This window comes from Gymnogyps californianus, chromosome 1, assembly GCF_018139145.2.
Source record: "Gymnogyps californianus isolate 813 chromosome 1, ASM1813914v2, whole genome shotgun sequence".
NCBI classification, from domain to species: domain Eukaryota; kingdom Metazoa; phylum Chordata; class Aves; order Accipitriformes; family Cathartidae; genus Gymnogyps; species Gymnogyps californianus.
In genome coordinates, this window is record NC_059471.1 from 135,226,753 (window position 1) to 135,241,248 (window position 14,496).

General features: G+C 45.8%; 1 protein-coding gene across 1 annotated transcript; it reads right to left on the reverse strand.

Annotated features, from left to right (window-relative positions):
• Positions 1–9,685: 9,685 nt before the first annotated feature.
• LOC127020991 (C-type lectin domain family 2 member L-like) lies at positions 9,686–14,367 on the reverse strand. Its single transcript, XM_050903893.1, has 5 exons — positions 14,289–14,367; positions 13,778–13,867; positions 12,818–12,981; positions 11,112–11,215; positions 9,686–10,184 (listed from the first exon to the last, which is right to left on the reverse strand). Exons 1-5 carry the CDS (start codon positions 14,359–14,361, stop codon positions 10,049–10,051), a joined length of 567 nt encoding a protein of 188 aa, XP_050759850.1. The 5' UTR covers positions 14,362–14,367; the 3' UTR covers positions 9,686–10,048.
• Between the last annotated feature and the right edge of the window lie 129 nt (positions 14,368–14,496).

Sequence of the window (14,496 nt, forward strand, 5' to 3'; positions counted from 1 at the left end):
GCAGTTTATTATACGGTGGGGCCTCTTCAGCATGCGTCACCTCCTCCTCTGGCGATATTCCAAAATCTTTGCCTTCTGGCCAGTCCGTGATCACTTCCAGAATTCCTGGGCGACTGGGGTTTCCTATTCGACTTCATTGTGTGATCTGTGCAACCCACTTACTCCATGTAGCATCAGTTGCATGATGTGTAGAAGGGACCTTCCCTCTGAACATCCAGCCCAGCACCGGCAGTCGGGGTGCCAACAGGAGCTGTGTTTCAGTACCGACCACCTCTGAGGCAGCTCAAACTCCTTCATATGCTGCTAATATCTCCTTTTCAGTTGGAGTGTAGCGGGCCTCAGATCCTTGATATCCCCAGCTCCAAAACCCTAGGGGTCAACCTTGGGTCTCCCCTGGTGCTTTCTGCCAGAGACTCCACGTAGGGCCATTCTCCCCGGCTGCGGTGTAGAGCACATTTTTAACATCTGGTCCTGCCCGGACCGGCCCAAGGGCTAGTGCATGAACTATCTCCTGTTTAATCTGTTCAAAGGCTTGTTGTTACTCAGGGCCCCATTTAAAATCATTCTTCTTCCGGGTCACTTGATAGAGAGGGCTTACAATCAGACTATAATTTGGCATATGCATTCTCCAAAAACCCACAACGCCTAAGAAAGCTTGTGTCTCCTCTTTGCTAGTTGGTGGAGACATAGCTACTATTTTATTGATCACGTCCATTGGGATGTGACGACGTCCATCTTGCCGTTTTATTCCTAAAAACTGAATCTCCTGTGCGGGTCCCTTCACCTTACTTTTTGTTTCATGGCAAAACCGGCTTTCAGAAGGATTTGGATTATTTTCTCCCCTTTCTCAAAAACTTCTTCTGCTGTGTTGCCCCATACGATGATGTCATCAAAGTACTGCAGGTGTTCTGGAGCTCCACCTTTTTCCAGTGCATTCTGGATTAGTCCATGGCAAATGGTGGGGCTGTGTTTCCACCCCTGGGGCAGTCGATTCCAGGTGTACTGGACGCCCCTCCAAGTGAAAGCAAACTGTGGCCGGCACTCTGCTGCCAAAGAGATTGAGAAAAATGCATTAGCGATATCACTTGTGGCGTACCACTTGGCTGCCTTTGACTCCAGTTCATATTGAAGTTCTAGCATGTCTGGCACGGCAGCACTCAGCGGTGGCGTGACTTCATTCAGGCCACGATAGTCTACGGTTAGTCTCCATTCTCCATTAGCCTTTCACACTGGCCATATGGGGCTGTTAAAAGGTGAGCGAGTCCTGCTGATCACTCCTTGGCTCTCCAGGCGACGAATCAGCGTATGGATGGGAATTGGGGAGTCTCGGTTGGTGCGATATTGCTGCCGGTGCACTGTCATGGCAGTGATTGGCACCTGTTGTTCTTCAACCCTCAGCAACCCCACAACAGAAGGGTCCTCAGAAAGACCAGGCAAGGTGGACAGCTGTTCAGTTCCCTCTGTCTCCAAGGCAGCTGTACCAAAGGCCCACCGGTACCCTTTTGGGTCCTTGAAATACCCTCTCCTGAGATAATCTATGCCAAGGATGCATGGAGCCTCTGGGCCAGTCACAATGGGGTGTCTCTGCCACTCATTCCCAGTTAGGCTTATTTCAGCCTCCAATACAGTTAGCTGTTGAGATCCCCCCTTTATAGCTTGATGGCTTTAGGGTACACTGTGCACCGGTGTCTCCTAGAGCCTTATACTCCTGTGGGTCTGATGTGCCAGGCCATCGGATCCACACAGTCCAGTAAAACCGGTTGTCCCTCTCCTCCACTTGGCTGGAGGCAGGGCCCCTCTAGTCCTGGTCATAGGATTCTCCACTCGCTTTTTGTAAAAATGGATTAGAATTCCTTCTCACAGGATCAGGAGTAAAATCAGCCCTTCCACTCTGTCTGGCACACCACTCACACTGCCCACCAGAGACTGGAGCAGCAATTTTCCTGGAAGAATCCTCATTTGTGATTGGTTTTCCTTGCAATTCACGCACCCGTGCATCTAGGGTTGAGGTAGGTTTTCCATCCCACTTCATCATGTCCTCTCCGTGGTCACACAGGTAAGACCACAGGATACCCCGTGGTGTGTACCTTCTATCTCCTCTCTCTTGAGCAGAGGGACACTTATTCCTAATAGCTGAGGTATTGGTCCGTACAGGTGGGAGGCAGAACTTATCCTCAAATCACTGGAACTCTTGGGACAGTTTCTCGGCTAGTATGTCTGGCAGTTTCTCCACAGCGGAGATGAGGGAGGAAGAGAGACTTTCTTCGCATTGCCAGAGTCAGCCAGCCAATTCATCCACTGTTGGTCCCTCTTTGTCTTTCCAGTCCATTACTGCCAATGAGTTGGCACAGGACGATGGTGCGCTCCGTGTAAACTTCTGCCACGTGGGTTGTGTGCAGTGGACTTCATCTGGATCTGTGGGTAACTGCGCATCGTCCGGCTCATAATAAACCATCTCCTGCATGGCTAACTCCCTCAGGTGCTGGATACCTTTCTCCATGGTAGTCCACTTGCTTGGGTGACATACAACATCTTCCTTGAAGGGATACCTTGCCCTCACGCCTGACAGAATTTGCCTCCAGATGCTGAGGGCTTGTGTGTTTTTTCCAATCACTTTGTCAATGCCCCCTTCCCTAGAAAGGGATCCCAGTTGCTTGGCTTCCCTACCCTCTACTTCCAAGCTACTGGCTCTGTTATCCCAGCATTGGAGCAGCCAAGTGATAAAGTGCTCGCCTGGACGACGGCTGAAGTCTTTTCGCATATCTCACAGCTCACTCAAGGATAGGGATCGGGTGATTATCTCCGGTTCTGCCTCTTCCTCCTGTTCCCATGATGACCCTGGTTCACCTTCATCCTTTGCTAAGCGAGCTGTCTTTTTTGAGTATTTCTTCTTCTGTACAGGGGCAACCGATAGCGGCATGGGTTGATTCTCTGGTTCAGCTGCAGTGCCTGTCACAGGGGCTGGAGTAACCACAGTGCCTGTCGCTGGGGCTGGAGTGGCTGCAGTGGCTGTCATTTTGTCGTCAGATCCAGAGACCTTCGCTTCCCCTTGAGGGTACTGAATAGTGTTGAACAGGGCTCGGTAGGCACGGGCCAGGCCCCAGCACATTGCAGTGATTTGTGTCTCCCTGGAATTGTCGGGGTGTCAGCATACTTTTTCCAAATGTTCTACTAGTTTTTCAGGATTCTGCACTTGTTCCAGGGTGAAGATCCAAAACACTGGAGGTGCTCACCATCCTAGGCATTTGCTCATGCTACCCAACACACCCTGCCACTCATAACTCTCCAGCCTTGGGGCAGATCTCTGGGTGATCCTCTTAAACAGTTGTTTAACCCTGAATAAGATCTGAACCACATTCAGGAATTTGCTAGTTCCTAGCAATAGGACCATGTTAGTTTCAACATTCCAAGGATATTAAAAATTTTCAAAATTCTCAAATGCTACTGTAATTAGCCGGGAGGAGGAGGGGAAGGTGAAAGGAGGTGTCTCCCCCATAGATTGGCTCTCTGAAGAGAAAAGGTAAAGAGTGTAATTATTAATAGTTTCTGCTAGATAGCTCCCAAAGTATGGCGATAACGGCAATGCTGAGTACAAATACTGGATTAGTCCCACGACCAATAATTTTATCACACCATAAGCTGGTGTTACATAGCACAGCAAAGTGAAAACCTTAATCCACCTCCCATGGGTGATAAGCAGCAGCACAGGGACTATATACGGCAAGTGAGGTGACACATAACACAACTCTAAGAACGAGCGCCACAACTCTGAGAGCCAATAAATCAACATTGTGACCAGCGACTATTAAACTAATATAATGAATGCCTATAGCAAATTTGTTTTAACATGCACTGGTCAGATCGGTTGTTATCTCAACCCTTTGGGCCCCACGTTGGGAGCCAAAAAGGACTGTTGTAACCCCAGCCAGCAGCTAAGCACCACGCAGCCTCTCCCTCACTCCTCCCCGCTCCCAGTGGGATGGGGAGGAGAATCGGGAAAGGAGGTAAAACTTGTGGGTTGAGATAAGAACGGTTTAATAACTAAAGTAAAATATAATACTAACAATAATAATAATGAAATATAATAATAATAGTAATAGCAATGAAAAGGAATATAACAAAAAAAGAAGGGGGGGGAAGAAAAAAAAGGAAAAAAAACAGTGATGCACAACGCAGTTGCTCACCACCCGCTGACTGATGCCCAAGCAGCGATCCGCCCCTCCCGGCCAACTCCCCCCTGTTTATATACTGGGCATGACATACCATGGTATGGAATATCCCTTTGGCTAGTTTGATTCAACTGTCCTGGCTATGCTCCCTCCCAGCTTCTTGCACACCTGCTTGCTGGCAGAGCGTGGGAAACTGAAAAATCCTTGACTTAACATAAGTGCCACTTAGCAGCAACTAAAACATCAGCGTGTTATCAACATTATTCTCACACTAAATCCAAAAGACAGCACTGTACCAGCTACTAAGAAGAAAATTAACTCTCTCCCAGCTGAAACCAGGACAAGGGGTTGCTGTCCTTCTGTTTCAATCAATTAAAGCCTGAATGCCTCCAATAGCTTAGAAGAAAGCACTTAGATAAGGATGGTAGGTATTCCATAAATGCCAGGAAACACCAAAAGTGAACCTGCTGAGAAAGACAGGTGCTCCTACCTTTCCCCGTAATTTCCTTCCTTCGCTAATGCTGGCCTAGACAGGTATTTTCCTGTGGTATCTGGAAAAACATGCACAAAAGAGTTAAAGACAATGAACCGAGCAACCACTTTCCTCCCTCCGTCCTCTGCTCTGAGGCCTGCCCTTGATGTGACATCCTTGGTCTGAACAAGTCCTTTGGGGAGCCCAAGTCATGGAGGGGGGCAAACTTCATGTGACTGAATTATACGTTTATTCTGCTTCAGTTGTTCAAGATAAATAGGCAAATTAGCCTTTCTGCATTAGTACATCATCTCATCTCCTGGGGAGGGAGGCAAGGACACAGCAAGGGACGCGGCATGTGCTGTGTGAACCATAGCTGGTGATCAGCATCCAGATTTCAGCCAGGCAAATGCACACCGTGCAACCTTGTTCAGCTGTGCAGGGGCACCTGAACCATACGAAGGCACTGTCAGGATCCATATATATCGCTTCATGGCCAGGGCAGCGCAGTACGGATGCAGGAAAGGGAATACGCTCCCTGTACCAACCGAGACCAGTTGGAGTGACAGAGCTTCTCCAAGTTTATCCCATGGATTAATTGCTGAATACTCGGGAGGGTATTTCAACTCAACTGAGGGTTTCAACTCAACCAGGGTATCCACTACAGACAGAGTATCAACCAATCCACAGCATCTCCAGCTGTGAGTTGCCCAACACTGGGCTGAGCTGCCATAGACAGCTGGGGGGATCACTAAGGGTCACTGGTTTTCAAATATAATGGTTACTTCCCTTTTCACCACAGTGAATAGTGAGCATACATGGACTGCTACCTTGGCAGCTATGTGGCGAGTTCAGCCCAGACTTCTCAAAGGTCACCTTGCACATCCAACATGTCTGAAGTACAAACCTTTCTCCATCAGTCTCAACTGGAAGCAGCAAGTCCTTCATTGAGCCTTTCACAGTACCCTTCCTGTAATCCTTCCCTATTGGACTGTGAAGATTGGTTCAGTTCCTTTGATGTCCTCATCATCACTGGTGCTTAAGCCCCTTTTCCCTCGCCACAGCCTGGCAGTCTGGAAAAGGAAGCAGAAGTGACTGGAAGCGGTTGCTAAAGTGGTTGGTGTGGGAACAGCTGTGCAGAAGCAGGGACCAGCCTGTCGGGGGACGATGGAGAGGAGAAGTGAACTCCAACCAGCCTGACTCAGGGAATGGCCATGAGGAGTATGAATCCCCCCTGCCTAGAGGCAGATGCATCACTAGTATCTCCTGCCTTGTGGAGATACTGTAGAGCATCCAAGGGTTCAAGAGCTGTCCTGGACCAACAGACATTCAACCCAGCAGCTCTACAGGTGGGACAGGCATGGCTGAAGCCAGGAGTGATTTTGCAGGGTAAAGCTCCATATTGCATATCTGTCTTGTGCACCCTGCTCTCTCCCTGCTTCCTTCTCCCCGGTAAGGGCTAAGGAGAAGCGGGAGCAAAAGAGAGAGATGCATTTTTCTGAGTGGTGTTTTGGCAGACCACACCCAATCAGGTTGTGCATGTCCATGCTGCAGTACCTCTCTGCCAGGTTAGACTTCCCACAGCAAGCACAAAGCCACTGTGAACACTAGTGTGTGGTTTGCAACTTGAGAGGTGTAAAAGCAGGTACTCATGCCTCACCTGAGACAAAGTTATGCCAGGCATGGTGAAATGCAACAGTATCTATGCCAGTGCAGACCTGGCCTTAACATGCTGTGAAATCATGGTATAATGGTTTTGCAGGAGCAAAAGATAAATCTTGGGGGGGGGGGGCACGATGACATACCTTCAAATTTACGAAACTTGCAACCTAGTCCAGCTGAAATGGAGACTGACTTTATTTTAGATTTGCTGTTGGAAGAGGCCACAGATTTGCAGGGCAGGAGATTAAGTTCCCACGAACTTCTGCTCTTCTCCTGTAGTTCAGCATTGTGCAAAACTTCCAACTGTTGATTATTTCTCACCAGCTGGGTGAGAATGTGAGAATTTATTTGCCTGTACCAGTCAATTCTTTTGAATGAAAATCATCACTTTTCCATCAGTTACAGAATTAGGGATAGCATGAGTCCACTGGGAATTGACAATGTTCACAGCATGTCTGAGTGTGGTAGGGAAGCACAGGGGAATCCCAGGGAAATGTCATACTTTGGGAGATGGAAAACGTTATATTTGGTGAATTTGGAAACTACTTTTGAAAATGCATGTAATTTAATTTTTATAACAAATCTAATTACTATTGTATTAATTGATCACGGACAAATATGTTGGATTCTGTGCAGATCATGCAGTGAAAACTGATCTGCCTGCCAAAGAGCTCACTATACAGGAACTTTATAACCTAGAAGAGCAAGAAATAAAGCACCCATCCAGCCAATTTCAATTTTAACCACAGTGGTTAAATAATCCACGAAATGTACACAGCAATTATATTTATCCAAATATTATTTTCAACTTCTGTTTTTGTGGGCTGCTACTCTGACTGAAAGCTTAAAAGGAAATTGCATTCAGCAATTCACCTGTTGGAATTGCATTACAAAATCACTTCTTGTGTGACTCTCTTGCAATGTTCCTCGTGTAACTTCGCTTTGGAAGGTCACAACACTGGGGAATATTGTGCAACTTTTCCTTGACAAAAAAAGCTTAAAATGAGGGGAAGTTCACATGGGTTTTAGTTTTCTTAAAGCTATTTTAATTAGTTATTAGCAATTAGCTGTAATTTAGCTGCCATACGGGACTTTTAATGCAGTCAGTAGCTTGGCTCAGCCAAGGGTCCAGATCATCAGGGCAGGTCCAAGGTCAAGCCGGGAAATCAATGGATCGGTTGAGCCGAAATGGGGTCCTGAGCTCCTGGGCTGGGGCGTGGGAGGAGGGGTCACCTGAGGGGTGACCCTTCAGAGTCAGTCAGGCTCATGATGAATTCACAGACTCTGTCATGCTCCTACACAGAGTTTGTGAATTTCACTGTCGAAAAGTGTTCTGTGCCCACCTACAGACAATAACTAAACACGCGTAAGGAAGCAGGTATCATAAGCTAAACAAAGCAGCCTTGGACCACCACAAATCCAAAGCAGAGGAGCAAGCTCAACCAAAAGCAGAGACCCAAAACATCACAGGGAGCAACTACTGAAAGTATTTATTGGCACATTTACAAGGTAATTTACAGAGACAGCAAAACGGACTTCTCACCCTGTCTGGCACTTCATGCTGAATCTTTCAACTGGATTTCTCACATGTGGTGGGCAATAGGTCCCTACCCTGGCAATCTGAACCCTGTCCACTGTTCCTTACAAGATGCTTCCCCTTCTGTTCTTGTGCTTTCTTGGGGAACGACCGTGGGGAACAAAGATATATTGAATACTCTGTTCTGGTTTCTCCTCTCACCTGTTTCTTTCCCTCCAAAGGAGTACATCTTCTGGATGCATTGGATGCACCAAGTGCATTTATAGCAATTTGCAATTTCTTCTTCCCATTTCTTTGAAGATCAATATGCCAGATTCTTCATCTTCTCTGTGAGCTTCTCTGAGCTTAACGTGGTATTGTGTTTCCAGACCAGAACATTTTCCTAGCTTAAAAGGCCTTTCTTCTGGTTCACATTTTTAAAGACAGTAACCACACTTTGTAAATCATGTATCTTGGGAAGTAGTCATTGTACAGGTATCTATCTGCCGAATCTGAGAGTGACCAGGCACGAACCAACCGCAGATCTTCCAGGTGAGCCTCCCGTGCCCCCACTGCCCATTTGCAGGGCATCGTACCAAGAATTTAAACAGATTAATCCAGGGTGCTATGCTATTTAGCTCTAGTGCATCTGTTCCATGGACTGTTAAACTATGCTTGTCCACACAAATCACTTGATAAAATAGGCGTGCTGGAGACAGTAAAAGCTTTTTTTTCCCCTGCACAGATCAACACCACAGCACCTCACTTTAAGCTGCCCTAGAACCCTTTCCATGCTACATATACATGTCTCTCCCCTTCTAAATGCAGTTGACTTCCTCAGCCCTCCCGAAACAACAGTTGTGCGTGATTCAGTCTGGGCGCTTCCCTATTGCAGCCATATATTCAGGGAAGTTTTGGGTAGTAGCAGTCATGTTTCCAGATCAGTCCAGAGGGACAGAGAAGAATATTTGTAATCTGTCCCACTCTATATGCCCTGTAACACCAGTGCCATTTGCTAGAAGACCTAGTCATTATCTGCCTTCCTGGTTTACAAAGCTCCCATTTATATGCTTGGACATTACATACCAATCACATTCGAAAAGCCCATGGAAAAAGAAGGGGAAGGAAGTCAAAACACCTTATGAAATCTCACCCACTCACCACAAAGACAAACTGAAAGTTCTCAGACAAAGAATTACTGAGCTCCACAGAAAACAGGAAAAAACACATCATTGGGTTCACTATGAATTGCATTTTCAGTAAGAAAGACCTTCATTCCATCTAACAATGTTTTTAGCTGCCCTAAAAAATTATTTTTTGCAATTGTGAAGAGTTCTCAAGGAAAGTATCCACTGCCTTGTCCTTCAGCAGTTTCAACAATTGTCCTGGTTTCGGCTAGGACAGAGTTAATTTTCTTCCTAGTAGCTGGTATAGTGCTGTGTTTTGGATGTAGTAGGAAAAGAATGTTGATAACACACTGATGTTTTTAGTTGTTGCTAAGTAGTGTTTATACTAAGTCAAGGATTTTTCAGCTTCTCGTGCCCAGCCAGCAAGAAGGCTGGAGGGGCACAAGAAGCTGGGAGGGGACACAGCCAGGACAGCTGACCCAAACTGGCCAAAGAGCTATTCCATACCATATGACATCATGCCCAGTATATAAACTGGGGGGAGTTAACTCGGAGGGGGGATCGCGGCTTGGGAACTAACTGGGCATCAGTCAACGAGTGGTGAGCAATTGCATTGTGCACCACTTGCTTTGTATAGTTTAATTCTTTTAGTATTGCTATTGTCATATTATTATTATTATCATTATCATTGTTTTTCATTCCTTTCTGTCCTATTAAACTGTCTTTATCTCAACTCACGAGTTTTTTTTTCCTGATTCTCTCCCCCATCCCAGGGGTGGGGGGGCAGTGAGCGAGCAGCTGCGTGGTGCTTAGCTGCCGGCTGGGGTTAAACCACGACAACAATGAAACTGTATTACCAAGAAGCAACTTCTGTTCTTTGCCACAGCTGCTGTTTCCTCTCGGTACTGCCACTTCTTAACCAATTACCTCTTTCACATGGAGTCACTATTACTTCCTGTATTGCTTCTCCTGGAGAAGTTTGGATATGATCCTCTCCACAGCACCTCTTGCCCCCGTGGACCTCCTACGGCAAGGACTTTCAGTATTCTGAATTCCAACTTCTCGTGGAGAAAGTGTCTGTATTTGCACAGCCAGCTGTTCCCTATGAAGAGCTTGTCTTGGGATTAAACTGACCAATGGTGCAAAGCCAGTTCCTGAGTGAGGAGCACCTTCTGGTAGAGATGAAGGATGAATCTATATGGACACAGTCTCCATCATTTGTGATATTGACATGAAATCTAGAAAGCGAAGAGAAAAATAAAAATTAGAGCAGAACTTTGGTCTAAAAATTAGAAGACCTATTTCTTATTCTTTGTAAAACTGGGTCTTTAAGACTGTGGAGAACAAGGTAGAGAATGATTTAAAACGAGCCCCACTTCTCATTGGGAGGATCAGAATTCACGTGCACGTGAAACGCATGGTGATGCTCTGATGCACCTTCTATTAAAACAAGCTGCTTTGAGATGTACCACATGTACTTCACAGTCTACAATGTGTTGTGAGCACAAAAGGCACAATTCTCCAGAGCAGGAGAGAGAGGATCCCAGCAGGACCCATGGCAGCAGTACTCCTCCAGTACAGACTGGGGCCCTGCCACCTCTTCTCACCGATTTTGCTGAGCCTCTGCAGAATACACAGGATGTGGCTGCAAAGAAAGCCAAGCTCCGGGATACAAAGTGGGCAAAAGCGATGCCTTCTGAGACACAACCCCCCAGCCCAGTAACCTTCCAACATGGTCCTGAGCGCCTCAGTTGGTCTTAGGAGGCCCTGTCTATACTGGCTGAGTGTTGAACCCTGCAAGACCAACAGGGCAAGTTAATTCAAATAATTTATAATGTCTAACATTGGTAATTCTTCCTAATAAGGCAAACGTTATCCATCTCATATAGCAGGATTGTATAGAAACAAGTTACTCGAGGCATAACCTAACAGCCGCTATGCAACCACATGAAAAAGCAGGCAATGATGCCCCTTCCCCACTTCTCTGGGGACATAACTAGTTTTATTAGCATAGTATTAGCATTTTTACAGCCATATGACAGCCCTCATTTGGTAAGATATGCCAGTTTATCTACAGTGGAACACGTAACACAGAATAACTTTTCTACTTGGACAAAAAAGCTACTGACTCTCTTCCCGCATAGTATATTTGAAAGAAAACTCACAAGTTTGTGTCAAATGACTCTCCATTCACCCAGAAGAATTTGTTTCCTTTCCTGCGCAGCCCAATCCAGAAGTCTGTTATGCGTATTCGATACATTATAAAGTTCTAGACAAAACACAGAGTAAAATGACATATGGCTATTAGATTTTTTTATGATTATAATTATATAGCTTTTTGTATAAAAACTGCACAGATATAAACTGCATCACAGAATACACAATGATGGACTTTTTTTTTTTTTTACAGGTCACTGATGTTTTACTGCTAAATTTAATTAGACGAAATACTAAAGGAAGCCCTAGATCCATTACTAATAGTTAATGAGGTCCCAGCTATTTAGTTGGTAGTCATGCAGAGTGTTACTGACCATCCACCTATACCCTGCCCCACCTTGTCATTAAAAACATCCACATATGTGACTAGAAATACCATATCACATTACACAATAGGCAACTAGTACAATGGTTTCACTGTATCATCAGGAGAATGGCATTTCAGTACAAGGACATGTATTTAGCAGGGACACAGTGCCTGACTCAGCACAGGTTGCCTTGACTCTTACGTCACCATAATTCCTTGGATGTCAGTTACGTTGCATCTCAAATTCAAGTCACACATGTAAAATCCCTCAACTTTCCAATTTTCACACTTTTACTCTTGACACTAATCGTATCATAAGTGTGTGAGTTTGTTCTGTTTTCCTGTTCCTTATATTCCTGACTGTAAAGTCAGTTGGGACTACCTAAACCCAAACTCCAGGACATTTGAGGGCACACACAGTTTATCATCTGCAATATGAATAAAACAAAGTCTTTCTCGATTCTTTCCTTTGGATCCTATAATTGTCTCTGAAAACACATTTGCTATAGTGGTCTTTTCTTTTGTTTTTCTCAGCCATACAGGACACCCTGAATTGGTAGGACACTACAGGAGACTTAAAGAACATAGTAAAAATAAAAATTGTTTGAAAACAACAAACAGGTAGAACCTACTGCATGAACCGGGTATTTTCAATACCATGGGTCCCAGCATCATATAACCACAGCCAGTCTTCGCCTTTTGTGGAAACAGAGAAATTGACTATTTTGCACAGAACTAACAACACATTTCTGTTCCTCAGTTAGCCACTAAACCATTAGTTATGCTGAAGAAAGCACTCTTTAAAAGAACTGTGTCCTTAAAGAGTATCACAGAGATAAAACACATAGATGTGCACCAGTGGTCTGTAAACTCAAAATTACTTTAGAGTTATATTTAGTGTGGGAATTGCTGTTGACTGTACTTTTGGGTACCCTGGAGAGGGAATGAATGTCAAGAGGGTGTGAGGGGAGAGGACAGGCTAAATTGCCTAACTTAAAATGCACACATAAATTGCCAGTTTAAAAAAAACAACCACACCTTCTTTATTAGTAATTAGCTGTCACAACTCCATTTTTACATTCTTTCAGACTTTACTTTTAATTTATACATAGTTTGCCTTTTAAATTTCTGAAATACTCTGTAAGGTAATAACAGAATTTCTACACTGGATTTTAGTGAACAGACCACGTTGCACTGAAAAAGTCTGTAGGTTGTACCGACTCGCAGCAAACAAGTCTGCCACACAGTGTGCTGGGTTTCAAGCTATACAAGGGAACAAGTGATGGAGTTACAGAAACTGTTAGGACAGCAGACACAACACTGAATTCAAGGCGCTGGACACCTTACCAGCTCTTGGTAGCTGTCAATCACTGCAAGGGAAGCTCCGTAGTCAGAGCAGGACTCCTGACTGGAATTCCAATCTGCCATGGCTCCTGAATGATAGTAACACTTCTTCTTGTAGTATAGCCAGTCATCAGGGCACGGCTCCAGCTGTGGTAATTTTGGTGGATCTTTTGTTCAAATGAAGAAATGAAGAGAACGTCACTTACTCATCATTACATATTTAAAATACAATTGTATACACATTTACAAATTCTGGACCTGCTTCCTCCAGCTTAAAAATATCTGTGACTTGCACTGAATTAAGCAGGAGATGGGTGAACATAATACAACTGAAGGATTGTGCTCAGTCTTAGTTTTTTCCAGTTATACCAGCTACGGTGTGTCCAGTAGTCCCTGATTACATGCTCACACACTGGGCATGTGCCAGCAAACAGACTTCGGCATGTGCAAGTGCAAAGCTCCAGCTACAGCGGAGACACCACTGGCGAGAACGTCAGGGCAGAAGGCCGTCTTTGACAAAGAGTGCAAACATAGACAACTAGTTATCTACTGTGAAGCAGCTAAAATTTTACCCTAAACAGGTTCTGGTTCAGTGTACTCAGCTGTAAAAATAATTCTACAGGCCAGAGCCAAGTCAAGTCAAGAAGTCAGTACTGCCTCCCTAACTCTTCTTATGGATTTGTCATTCCTCAGCATTTTGCCACACTGCAGTACAATGAAATCCTGCAGACAATCCTGCAAAAAAAAGTCAGTTTAATGCTACCAAAACCAACTGACTAAGGACAACCCGCAACACAATTTAGTTTCACTTTCCTTTTCTGCATTCGAATCTCTCTGTAACAGCGGCCATGACAGTGCGTGGGGGAGAGCAGGAAATGACTCTTACCCCTCAGCAATGAACAAAAGAGAAAAGGAGTCAACTTCTCTTTCCAGAGCTAGGTTTTTTTAAATAAATGCACTCACTTAGAGTAATCCATGATAAGAGTAAAATCACAGCAACAGCGATGACAATTCCCGCAATTCTTTTCCAGAAAGAGAGGTGTGAACACACATCTAAGGAGAGAAAGAAACATTAATGCACGTCAGGGAATAAAGCACATGTAAGGGACTGAAGACTCAGGTGAAAAAAAACCACGCAGAGATACATTAACTTCATCAAGATTTTCCAAACACTTGCACCTACCCCTGAAATGACTGTGTACTGCAGAGCTTCAGCACTTCTACAACTCGACCGGATTTTCAAAGGTATTAAATTGCCAAATCCGACAGAAATACTCGCAGAATACAGTCCCCCCACTGCTTCATGCCCCCGGTATCGCCCTCGGGGGAGGGAAGGGGAGGGGGGGCGGGCTGTGCCCAGCCCTAGCCAGCCCGCTGGCTCCCCTGCCCACCCCATCCCACCCCACTCGGGCCCGACACGGCCAAGGCCTCGCCGCAAGCCCCGTCCCCTCCCGTCCCGTCCCGCCTGACTCACCCAGCCGCGCTTCGCGTCTCCGGTGGGTCGCCGCCGTCCCGAGCAGCTGCTCTCCCTCCGGCATCGGCCTCATCAGCACCACCGACCGGCGGGCCGTGAGGGACCCGTCCCCGGGCGGCAGCCGGGCCAGCAGCGGGTCGGAGAAGAACCGCCGCCGGAGCCGCCGGAGCCGCCGCAGCTCATCCCGGCGCCAGGACGGGGAGAACCG